Genomic DNA, 13,753 nt, shown 5'->3' with positions numbered 1-13,753 from the left:
AATTAGCCACTTTACATTTCTCTCAATTAAATATTATAAAGTCTTATTGAGAATTGGTAATTTTATGATATGGGGAAATTAACCAAATGATTGAGAATTGATGATTTTATTATTCTACTATTTCTTTGCAACTCGTGTATTATTTGCAAGTTAAAAAAAACTATAACTTGCAAATAAATGTTATCCAAGAATGAATAAAATATATGGCTCATTTAGCTTTCTTCTATTTACTTGTGTTCATATTTTTACTGATATTAAATTAAGAATATACATAGAATATACTTATAATATACATGTACTTAAATTAAAAACTAGAAAGTTATATACTTGAAAAATAACTAAAATATACTAAGAATATACTTATAATATAAATATACTTAATTTATAAAATACGAATTTATAAACTTAGAAAAAAATTAAGCTATAAATAACTTAAGTTATAATATATAAGTATATATAGTATACATATAACTTAAACATATATATATAAATTATAAGTCAATATAGTATACATATAACTTAAACACACACACACACACACACACACACATATATATATATATATATATATATATATATAAGTTATATAACCTAAGTATATTGATATATATAAGTATATTCTTAGTATATTTTAGGTATATTTAGTATAACTTCATATATATATATACGTATATGTTGTATTGCTGTTAGTCAGTAAATATATAAACTTTACTTATAAACTTATATAACATATGTAAATATACCTATAATATACTAATATATATATATATATATATATATATATATATATATATATATATATATATATATATATATATATATATATATATATACTATACAAAAAACAAAAAAAGAGGTTTTGTACACTTTTGAACCGGACCGGTTTCGGTTATATAACCGGTAAACCGAAACCGGAACCGGTGGCCGGTACCGGTTTTTAAACCGAAAACCGGCTGGTTTGTTAACCGGTTACCGGTCCGGTCCGGTTCGAATCGGTTAACAGGTTTACTTTACCATAATTAAATTAAGTGTATATATCAATAACTAGGAGTACAATTTAGCAATAAAAATGGGTATTAAAACGTATGTCAAGGTATATATATTTTGATATAGATATTGGATGCAGTTAAACTTTTAGCCTTCTTAGAGCTTTAACCGTCTAAGGAGTGTTTGATTTGGCACCTCTCTGATAGAAGATTTTTATATTTGTTTTTTTCATTTATTAGTAACATATTTCCTTATTATTTTCAAATAAATACTTATCCACGTCGTGTGTTTAAACCAAATCAATACAATTTATCATGATTAAATAATTATACAAAGTGAATATATAATTAACCATAATGATGTGAAATGATAGTTGAATTTATTCAAACACATTTGTCTTCTTAAAATTCCTATACCTTCTCAGTTTAAGGTTTTTCACAATAACAGCTAAAGGAGAAACTGTAAGAGAGAGAAGAAAAAAAAGGAATAAGAAAATGAATATATGCATAAATCATAACAAAGAAGTAAATCAGCTCCTACATCTTTTCCTAAAATCTCTCTTATCTTTTGAGTTCCATTATCTTCTTCTATTATAGCATATCATTTCCTAAAATCTCTCTTATCTTTTGAGTTCCATTATGGCATTATCTTCTTCTGTTAAAGCTTATCACATGCGATTTTTACATTAAATTCCGTAGTTTGAAATATTGGTAAAAATATTGAAATATTAATTTTACTTACAAATGTTCAACCTTTTTTCCCGAGTGAATTCATGTACAAACGCAACTCTACTTGTAAAATTATTTTCAAATCCAACTCATTTTTTTTAATTGTCAAAACGCCTAATAAGAGACATTCAGATATTAGCTTGTTTAAGTCCAAATTATAATTATGTCTCGTATCCTGCAATTTTACTGTTGTATTTTTTGGAAATATTTATTTTGAGCTGAAAACAACCTCTGTGCTACACAAAGGTAGGAATAAATTTTGTGTACATCTTACTCTTCCAAACCCCCTGGTGTGATTCCATGGCGTATGATGTTGTTGCTGTCGTTAAGCCCAAATTGTAATTATTGACTAGTTCTTTATAGATTAAGAGTAGTGAATGTAAATATACTTCTGAAAGATAATTATTTCTTTAGTGTTTTCCCTTAAAAAAGAAAACACATATTTAGTTAATCTCATAAGAGTAATTTTTAATGTTAATGATCTTGAGAAACAATAAAAATAACAGCTGGGCATTTTCAAGAGTATTGGGCCGTTGTTGGGCCTGAATCATCATGGTTAGTTACAGATTTTTCTCCAGATAGAAATGGAATTTTTTTATATACGAGTTAATTGTAGATATAAATTGCAATTAAATTAAATATCACAAATTGTGCCATTAAGGATTTACACGTTTCAACGAAAATTTATATTATTGCCATAAATAAAAAGCTAAAATGAGGACAGAATCCCTATCTGAATTCAGCGAATACCAATATACGAGCACTACTTATCTAAAAAGAACTCCAATTCAATAGGCTTTCCATCCTAATTCAGTTTCATCACATATACTATGGATATAGTAAATCGACCAGCCACAAACCCATTCATAGTCTGTTTCGCCAAGCTTTTAAGATCAAACTTACTTTGAAAAATATTTTTTTTAAAAGTGTAATATACTAAAGTTCTTATTTTGAAAAGTATTTTTTTAAAAGTGTAATATACTAAAGTTAAGTAATAAACTGATGTAAAAACACATACATTAACTCATTTTAATAGTATATGTAAGTAATAAAGATCTATATAAAAACACATATAACATGAGTGCAATAATTATTTTATCCGAAAAAATCTTCCTAATAATATTATGGCCGGGCCATCTTGCTCTTTTAGTAACTAATACAACATGGGCCAATTCCAACAGGGCAATTCGCACGATTGTCCCTATTTTAGGGTGGTCTTTAATTTTGCCCAGCAAATTGGAAATATTTAATTTTTGGCCTTCGGTCAAAAAAGTGGCCGAAAATATTTTAAGATTTTGAGTTCGAACCTCAGCTTGGTAAAAAAAAAAAAATCGCAATAGCAAAGGTTATGCCTTATAGGGCTGTCAATATGGGTTTGGCCCGTAAGGCCGACCCAACCCAACCCTTTATTTAAGTAGGGTTGGGCTAAGATTTCTTTGGTCTCAAAAGCGCAGCCTCTCTTGGCCCGCCAGCCTCAAGGGTTGGGCTGAGGCTAGCCCTTGAGGCCAGAAAAGAGTAATAAATTAATTAATTTTTAAGAAAATATAAGTAAATTAAACAAAAAGATAAAAAGTAATGAGAAAAGAGTAGTAATTAGAAACTGGAGTAATACTTTTTAGTCTTAGAATTTATATTATGTTTAATTTCTTTTGAACGTGATCTGAATTAGTGATTAAAAATAATAATTTATATTTGTTCTCATGAATCTTTTCTTCTATGATATGGATATGCGCAAAAATGAGTGGTAGAAGATTCTATTTCATATTTCAAAAGTTTCATGTTCAAATTGTATCAAAAATCACTTAAAAAATGTTATTTTGGAAGACGAAAAAACTTAAAGGGCTAACCCATCCTAGCTCGCAGCCCGCTTAGGGCTGGGTTGGGCTGCCATTTTGCAGGCCCTTCAATTAAAAGGGTCAGTCCGTCCTAGCCCATTTAATTCTTTGGCCCTTTATGGCTGGGCTGAGTTGGGTTGGGCCAGCCCATTTTAACACCTCTTCTTATAAAACAGAACTTATATTAAGGCATAACTAAATCCTGCCTTGGGATTTTTTTTTTATTATTTTTTTTTAAATGAGCTAGGATTCGACCCATATGCTCTAGATATTTCGGCAACTTTTTTAGGCGAAGGACAAACATTAAAGACTAACAATTTGAGGACGAAAATTAAAGACCATTTGAAGGGAAATCCACGCAAAAAAAATTCCCACAAATGGCCATGACTCATGAGCCTCTCCACCAAGCCGTACCACCCCTCCCCCGGCGGAAAAATGGGGCAAATAGGCACTTTTGACACTGCTAATAAAAAATTGATCATCACCTCAAAATTAATTAATGTTTAGCTACTTTGTAAGTGACATATACGATAGGCAAACACAACACTAAAACAAATTATGTCATCTGTAATAGCCTTACCAAAACGTGAATAACAATTAAACACAACATCTTAATTATCTATAACATCATCTGGATCTTTTGCAACACTGCCATGATATATATATATATATATATATATATATGATTTTCAGATCCTCGAATGATAAGGCAGCAGGTTACTGCTTCACGAGGGGCTTATTTGTGAAGTTTCAATGCACTTTGTATAAGTGCAACAGTTAAAACAAAATCATAGTTTATATAAACAGGGTAAATATCTTAAAAGGTCATTGAACTTTGAGAAATTATGTAGTAAAGTCATTGAACTTTGTTACATATCAATAAAATCACTCAACTTTGACCTATTATCTCATAAAATCACTCAACTACATATGTCATCAAAAAAATTTGACATGAAAATATTAATTAATTATTTTATGTCATGTAGACGTGGGCCACATAATAAAATAAAATAAATCTATATCTTTATCAGAGGGTCATGGTAGATGAATTGGTCAAAACATACATAAATATTCATTGAATCCTTTTTGCATTACGTTAGAATTTATCTTTGTGTTAATGAAATTCAACAATCGATAAATATACATAACAAAATAATTCACCTATGCACACTATAATTTCTTAGAAAAAGAAATTCAACTGATCACCCTTAGGACTTGCGGTCCAGTGTGGCTTTGCCATTGTGCGCTGAATTAAAGCTATTGTATTATAGTCTCTCCATTTTGATTTATGTGGCATTACTTTTTAAAAAAAAAAAAAAAAATTGTTCTAAAGTTGTACTTTGGATGAGGGTCATTCCGTATGCAAAGATATGAATTTATTTTATTTTATTATATGACCCACGTTTACATGGCATAAAATAATTAATTAATATTGTCATGTCAGATTTTTTTGATGATATGTAGTTGAGTGATTTTATGAGATAATAAGCTAAAGTTGAGTGATTTTATTGATATGTAACAAAATTTAATGACTTTACTACATAATTTCTCAAAGTTCAATGACCTTTTGAGATATTTACCCATATAAACACGACTCAACAGATACAGAGTTTTAGAGAAAGGTACAATTTTTTTTTTAATATTACATAGTCTATTAAATGTATTTAAGTTATAAGTTGGACAAAAGCTTAAATCTTTAATTAAATTCTGGGGAAAAGGAGCAGGAATATGCATGGCGGTCGTAGATGATCGAGTTTGTAAATTGATGAAACAGAGAGGGTTCACAGATCAAAAACAAACAAATCCTACACAAATAACAAGAACAGACCACAAGAATACACAGGCAGATGCTTATGCTTTCCAAAGGATTTTTATGGTGATCGTAACCATTTTTCTATATAAACAATATTTACCTAATGCCGATTGTCGGGTACATTTTCTCAAAGCTAGTAAAATCACATAAACTAACTTGACTGGCCATAGGAATTGATGGTCACTTACTATAATAGCCCTCTGCCGTACAAGTTATTTAATTTCTTAAAATTTAATTATCTTATCCTATGACGGTGGGTCCATCAAGTTAATTAATTTCTTACTTTATACTCTTTTGTGCTTATTACCGCCAACTGGTATTGTTAGATCCTATTTCAATAGAAATTGATGAGTCGATTCACTTTGTTTATTTTTTGTTAAGGTAATCAAGTAGATTTAGTGTATGGGTGTATTGTGTTTTTTTTTTTGGGGGGGGGAGGGGGGAGGTGTTAAGATTTATGATAAAACGTACTAAAAAATATGTAAATACAAATGAAGGGCAGAAAACTTGTATGCAAAACATATAACATGTTTTAATTGGTAAATGAATCTTCAAATAGGGGAAACACATTCTTTCAAAGATCACGTTGATATAATTTAATCCAAAACTACACTTGTCAATTGCTTTTTTTGCTTTTTTTTTTTTTGGTAATAATGAAAGAAAAAAGAAGAAGTTAATGAGCTAAACATATATAGCTCATTTGGAAACTTGTCGTCAGATTAGATTTTGAATTTTTTATCCAATCCCATCTTATAATTTGTTTCGCAAATTAATCAAAATTTAGTTCAATCCAATTAGTAATTGGTTTATCATTATTTCCAAAACTTACATGTAAAAGTTTTATATTGTGGCATATGGTAAGAATACTATAGACATGTGTCCGGAAAGAAACACATTGTCAACTGTCAAGTACGTGCGAGAGAAGATACAGTATATTTATGATCATATATAGTTGATCAAGAAAACAAAATACTGTATCATTTTGCACTAAAATTACAAGACATGCAGGATAAATTTAATTCTAGTACATCTAATTAATTTCAGAAGTATCAGTACTAAACATGAGAAACTCATGAAATAAGAAGATTTGGAAAACAGTGTAATCACACTATAACAGTACTAGTGAATCTATCCTTTTCACCTTTTTATTGAAGAGGATCATAGTACATCTGATCATGATTATAAAATGAAAAAGCAAAGAGCACCAGTAGCCTTGAATTAATGTAAATTTCCAAAAACAGACAAGCCTCTTTGAAAAAGTGAGAGAGAAGTTGAAGTTTCCTTTGGCTACAAGGCTAGACCCCCCTTAGAGGAGACAATAAGAGGTTTCAGTTTTTATTCTTTTAGAGGGAGATCCACAATTTCACGTTGTTTTTTGACTATAAAGTATAAACTTAAAACTTTTTTCATACAACGGCTTATAGATCAATGGTTGCTCTATCTTCCTTTTTAATGTGTTCCATCATTTTCTTTTGCTTTACTCCATCTATGATCTATAGATAGACCAATACCAAGCTTACTCTAATTATACCCACTGAAAGCTTAAAGAAGAGACTGCATAGAGACTGACGAAGTGAGATTCATTCCAGTTGTATCTTGTGACTTTTGAGGAATGACTTCTTTATTTTTACTCTTTTTATAAGTTCAATACAGTATCTTTTCACCTAAAAAGTGTTTAATTCATTTGAATTTTGGATTTAAACTATGCCAAATACAAATACGGACAATGAGAATTCATTTGTTATATCGCATCAAAGGGTCTGATCTAGCCTGTTGCGTAAGTCCAATACGATGATTGGAATGGAAAGCATGACTGGATCCTCCTGGTTCAAAATAATCAAATCATCAAGAACAACAACGTAAACATGAAACTTTTAGTATTACCGATGAACCAGATGACTGCAGCGATGGAATTTGGGACGGAGGGCTTGTAGTATCTCTTTAGATTTGGCAAAAGCGGTCAATTAAGGTAATTGAAAATCATGAGATCTTAGATTCAAATTTCAGTGAAGACACAATTATATTGTTTTTTTTTTCAATTTGTCCAACCTTAGTGGATAAAGTTATTCAACATTTGTGTTGTGGAAAGTAACATGTATCGCGTAGAATTAGTCGAGGTGTGTGCAGCTGCGCAAGCCTGCTCGATACCACAATTACAACTAAAACTTATATCACTATAATTATTGAGAAATTTAAAAAGACATATCTATATTAAGTTGGAATTTATTAATATCGCAAATAAGTATAGTAATAGTGAAGTGCAGCGATACATATTGAGTTAAATACACTTATATTATAATTTCTTATACTATTTATGTAATTTTTAACTTGTCATATTAAACTAATTATGATTTTATTTGATCTATTAAAATTATCACAAAAAATATCGAAAATAATTTCATAAGTGATTTGATAGTGTTAATTTCTTTTACTATGTTAGAATAGCAATGATATTATGTCCGCTTGCTTACCTAATTTGCATTTGCATGCATGCATGGACAGTTGGATAAGTGCATGTAAAGGGCCGCGTGGCACGTGAATTAATGGGTAATGATTAACACTTTTTTGGGTTAGTGTATTAAGCAGCAAAGCAGATGAGATATGATTATAATCACAGGCAATATATTTGGAAAATTGTTCCCAGAGTTAGGCCAGGGCCCACAAAATCCAACAAGCCACGTAAACATCATCATTATCATCATCTTATATAATGAGGGAAGCGTGAGTGTATTTGTCACCCTTAAAGGATGTGAAAATTAAATGGTAGTGGGCATTCGTGGGGGTTTGGTTTCCATGATTAGGCAAATCCTAGAGTTTCATTAAAAAGAGTATAAACCAGAGGTCGCATTTATTGCCAGAATATTTGTTGGCATTTGAGATCACTGCTTCTTTATTGCCATTCCCCTCTTCTAGAGCCTGGCATCTGTCATTACTGATCATCACTACTCGTATAACTAGCTCACCACATTTCCACTTTTAATTTCAAATTAATTTATTAGTTTACGTTTTGTGTATTAATGATATATACTAAAAAATATTTACACGATCAAGTTTTTTTTTTTTTTTTTTTTTTTTATTACATAGGGGTAGGGGAAATGGGGGAGGGGATTACAATGTGGGATTAGAACCCTCACCAACAAGGTGAAGTTCAGATACCCAACCAATTGAGCTACTAAGTCCCTATCAAGATCAAAACAATTAAAAGATTACTCAAATAATGTACTAAGTTTTATGGATTAAATTATGCTAATTAATGCATAAAACTTAAATTTTTCTGATGGTGTAATGGATTTTTACACTAATGGCATAGTAAGTTACTTACATTTATCTTAGGTTACCAATCAATACTTATTGAATAAAGTTACTTACTTGCAATTGCAATTTTCTTTTACATGACCTGACTCTGCAAATATTCCTAGTCCATAAAACTTTAACTCATGGTAGGTGATTTTAAGCGGAAAGTGGTCATTTGCTGTCTAATTTTCTCGTCATACCAAACACAGATGAATTAAGGGTGAAGAAACTAACTGGACGTGCCAGAGACGGGCGTACAACTTTAACTAGCCTTGTCATTATCATAAAATACTTTAAATACGAGTGAGAATTGTTGAAATTAGTTAAACAATTGCGAATTATTAAATCTATATAGTACAACGTATTTTTCAGGTATGAAGATGCATAAACGAAAGATAAGTTCAACTTACAGAAACCTAAATAATGCATATTTCCACTAGTTAAATGAATGTAATTAATAACCAAAGAATGTGTTGGGGGTAGGGTTGGGTCGTGGGGAACGTTTGCAGTGTAGAGATTAGAGTAATGAAAATTGTGTAAATCGAAAAAAATTGGTGGGGTGTTATTTTTTGGGGGTGTGGGTGGATTGATAGAGCATCTTTTGGAAAGCGGAGGGTCTGGTCTGGTCTCTGGTCTTCCCCGTTTGTCGAACTAAGGGTGACACCAATCTCAAGATGATCTGATTCTCTCCCTCTCTCTTTGCTCTTTGGACTTTGAATCTTTTAATCAAAATCTCATCGATATTCCAGAGGAGTTTTGTTCTGTTTCGATTTTGGACCCCATCTTATTTCATCATGAGTTTGTGTTCCTCGTGGTGGCCCCCTCTCGTCTTTTCTTCCTAATTTAACACACCAAATCTAGTTCCATTTTCCTTTTTCTTTTCAGAATAATTATTAAATTCTGAGGGTACTTTTTAGCTATACTAAGTTTGCATTTTTGAGTCAAAGATTGCTCTCTATGTCCTGAAGGAACATTTGTTGCTTTGATGATTGCAGAGTATCTCATTTTCATGATTCCTATTCCTTCCCCACCCCTTTTTTCTCTTTCTGTCTTTTTTGTCTACTGGCCACCAAATCTATGCCTCCTCCTACTCTACTATGCTTTTTGTTTAATTTAGTTTCCTTTTTGTGTTATCTACACATTATTCTTCATTTTAGAAGCAAATCTAGAAAATTATGATTTTTGTTAAATTAAATCAATGTTGAACTTGAATTGAGAAGAATAAGTGAAGGGAGGTTGACAGATACTAATAATCATGATGACAAGAAGACCAAGATTACCTAAAACATGGATAGACTCTCAATCAGTTCACGTGAATACAGGGTACGGCCAATTTTCCTAGTGATGTTGCACGATGCCTGAAACTGCTTGTTGTTGTATTCTGCACCCTAGATGAAGAAAGGAGTGGTGTATATCTGTATTTAGCAACTTACTCTCCAGTATCAATCACTTTCAATTCATTACTCTTAAATTGATGGTCTATGCGATGGATTTGACTGCCTATTGCAACTAATAAGGTGTGGTCTTTGTTACGTTTGCTTGATCATTATAAACACGACTACCAACTGCCTCAACCTTAATTCAAGTCTGCTGACTTGCATTTGATACACGTCTATATGGAACTTCCAAAAATTTCAGATTCAAGATTTGGAGTGGTAAACAATATACTCTAATACCAGATTTACTATTATCTATGCAAAGGTAAATCAACAAAGCTAGCTGTGGACCTAGCCAGTTAACCCTCACTGCATGATTATAGTATTCATATGAATAAGAGTTATTAGAGCTTTAATTATTTCTTATGGTCAGACTACTCATATTAATTGATGACAGAAAGAGTGATTTTTGCGTTACTTAATCGAGATAATCAAAATGTGTATGTCTACTTGGTACTTAGTAAATGATTCCAAAGCAGATCAAATAGCTATTCACCTACTTTTTCCGTCCCATAATAAGTGTCATCTTCGTAAAAAACACGCGTATTAAGAAACCAATAATGCAATGTAAAGTTTACCAAATTACCCCTATATAATAAAAATAGATTGCTTTTATCTTTTGATTAAAGCATGCACAAGAAGTAAACATTTTGACATTGAGAATCCAACAATACCGAGTTATTATGTGGCTTTTTCAATCATCATTTAGATGTTACTTTATTGTCTAAGGGTAGAATTGAAAAAAGCTAGTCAATTTATATCTTGCTTTCCTAAAGTGACACTTATTATGGGATAATTTTTTTTGACTATGATGACACTTATTATGAGACGGAGGGAGTAATTATCTAAGGAAAGAGGAAAAGGATTGTAAATAGGGACTAAAAGAATATCTACAAAGTTTTTTCAAAATATTAGATGGTCATTTTGATAAGAAAAAAAAACGCTACTTCAAGTGAAGGTGACCTGAAGATAGTAAAAAATTCTTATTCTACTGATTATGCATATAAGTTGAACTCAAGGCTAAAATGGGGTTCATTAAAATTAATTTCCAGTATCCTTGGGGTGGCAGCGACAGTGCAGAAAGGTGGGGGAGAGGATACGGACAGCAAGTTAATACATTGGTTGTTGAGTTGAGAGTTGAGACTGGTCGCCTCGTGATCGGAGAAGGCAGATCCATGGAAGACTGTTCCCTCTTGTCACGTGGGTTCTCTTTTGACTACCCTTATGACCATTTCCTTTCTCTCCTACGTACTCTTACTACTATAAGTATATACTCTACCATTATACATAGGGAGTATAAAAATATTCAAATTACAAAAAGTTCTCTACTACTAACACAGAAACTAGCAGTATAACTCAGGTATTGCTATATATAGAGACCACTTGGCACTTGCTTATCAAACCCATACTTGCATCAATAGCTCCCCTATTGTTTTGCTCTTCTCTCTGTTAATTTCTGTTTTTAGGTAGCACTCTAAATAACACATGAATCTGGTCCCTACCTCTGCATTTAATCTGCAAACAAAGAATCCAAAAAAACGTTGTACCAGAAGTTTGACGATCAACGTGGACTCCCCTGCACCTGCTGACTAGTATTTCGCCATTTTCTTAGCTTATAAAAAGAGCTAGCTAACAGACAATACTACAAACCCCAAAGCTAGTTGGCTCTCTCTCCCTAATTAAGTTCCTCTTCAATTCAAACCTTGTATTATTACTTACATTTCCCTTTCAACTTACAATTCCCTCTTACCCCCCATCGCTTTCCCCCACTCCCTATACACTTGTGTTCTATAAACACCTCGTTAATTTGCTACCTTTACTTCGAGGAAGTAGAAGAAAAAATGATGCATCGTTGTAGTAGCAGTTGTCATGGGAGTATGGTGGGTCCATGTTCATGTGGTCTGTTTCACAGCCAAAGTGGCACTAATACTACTACTACATCTGCATTCTCAATGCTCTTCTCCCATAACACTACATTTGATCATGAATATTCGGAAAACATGTACTCTTTTGCTCCATCTTCTTCTTCATCTGTGGATTGTACTCTTTCCTTAGGGACTCCTTCCACTCGCCTTACCAATGACAATGAGAAAAGAGGTCATTACTCTAACGAACGTCGCTCCTCGTCTAACTGCATGTCCAACTTCTGGGATATTCTTCACCCCAAACAACACACTACTCCTTCCGCTCACAAGTCCACTCGCGGGGGTAACAATGGCAATACAAACTCTTCTGACCCCCTTGTTGCTCGCCGCTGTGCTAACTGTGACACCACTTCTACACCACTATGGAGAAATGGTCCAAGAGGCCCTAAGGTATATCCTAAACATAAGAATTTTTATATTATCAGGTCTAAAAATAAAGTTTTACTATCCATAGTGTAAACAATTTTATCTATACCATCAGGAGGATAACTTGTAAATATTTTTGAATGGCCATTATTTAAAATGACGCTGTATAAAATTTAATCTCATAAAAATAGATGTTCATGAAAAAGTGAGATAAATAAATTTAATTTCAAATAGTCTAACAGTGATGTTGATAATTTTCGCATTAGTGTACTATAAGGTAAACTCAATATACCCGATGTATCTGCCTTTTCCCGTCCATATAGAGTATGAGCTTAAATTTTGGGCACTATCAGATTGAATTTAACCATAGATAACTTTTAATACATTAGCTTTGACTCAGTGTCTATAATGTAAATCCTCAATTATTAGCGTTGAAACTAATGGTTATAATGGATTGTATATATGCAGTCACTTTGCAATGCGTGTGGAATTCGTTTCAAGAAGGAAGAGAGAAGAGCGAGTGCAGCAGCAGCCACCGCTAACGGTGGAGGAATGGAGACGCATCAACACGTGATAAACACTACTACTACTTCATGGGTTCATCATCAGCCCCAAAAAATGCCTTGTTACTCTTCAGCTGCTTATGGAAATGAGTTCAGATTCATAGAGGATGATGACCACCGTGACTCTGATGCCACCGGCATTCCCTTCCTTCCTTGGCGTCTCAATGTTGCTGATAGGCCTAGCCTTGTTCATGACTTCACTAGATGAATAAACAAAACAAAAACAAAAAATTAAAAATAGGATGAAGGTTTAAATTTCAAGAAAAAAAAAAGAAGAAGAAAAAATGGGAAGAGCTAGCCCATGATGTGTCATGATGATTGTGATGGTGGGCTATGGTTGATGAAATTCTTTCTCTTTCAGCTGTTTTCTTTTTGGTCCATCTTTCATAGAGATGGAGTGAAAATGAGTTAATTCTATGTTTTATGTTTGTTGGCTTTTCCTCCTTTTGGTACTAGTTATTACTACTAGTATCTTTAACTTTTCACTTTGATGATGATCAGTCAATATATATACTAAGCAGTAGCATCACTTTTTCTCTGTTAGTCTTCGTCATACATATAGTTGTAATACACTTTCTTGAATATGATGATCGACCAGCACTTCTCTTTTTCTGCTGTTAGCCCTGCCGGCAAGCTCTGAACAGTGTCTCTTTTTAGCTTTCAATGTGTGACCAGAATTATTGCCACACCAGTGCTGCCTGCATTCGTCATGAATTATTAGTGGAGTAGTTCGTATCATTTCATTCTGGGCCACAACTGAAATGTTAGTACTAATCAGTGTTTGTTTTACATTGATTGAGTTGATT

General features: G+C 32.3%; 1 protein-coding gene across 1 annotated transcript; it reads left to right on the top strand.

The window, feature by feature from the left end:
• Positions 1 to 11,481: 11,481 nt before the first annotated feature.
• LOC132622330 (GATA transcription factor 19) lies at positions 11,482 to 13,375 on the top strand. Its single transcript, XM_060336921.1, has 2 exons — positions 11,482 to 12,408; positions 12,853 to 13,375. Exons 1-2 carry the CDS (start codon positions 11,935 to 11,937, stop codon positions 13,153 to 13,155), a joined length of 777 nt encoding a protein of 258 aa, XP_060192904.1. The 5' UTR covers positions 11,482 to 11,934; the 3' UTR covers positions 13,156 to 13,375.
• Positions 13,376 to 13,753: the final 378 nt, after the last annotated feature.

Source organism: Lycium barbarum, chromosome 12 (genome assembly GCF_019175385.1).
Source record: "Lycium barbarum isolate Lr01 chromosome 12, ASM1917538v2, whole genome shotgun sequence".
Lineage (NCBI taxonomy): Eukaryota > Viridiplantae > Streptophyta > Magnoliopsida > Solanales > Solanaceae > Lycium > Lycium barbarum.
Note: the sequence above shows the minus strand (reverse complement) of the source record. Positions and strands in the feature narration are given on the sequence as shown.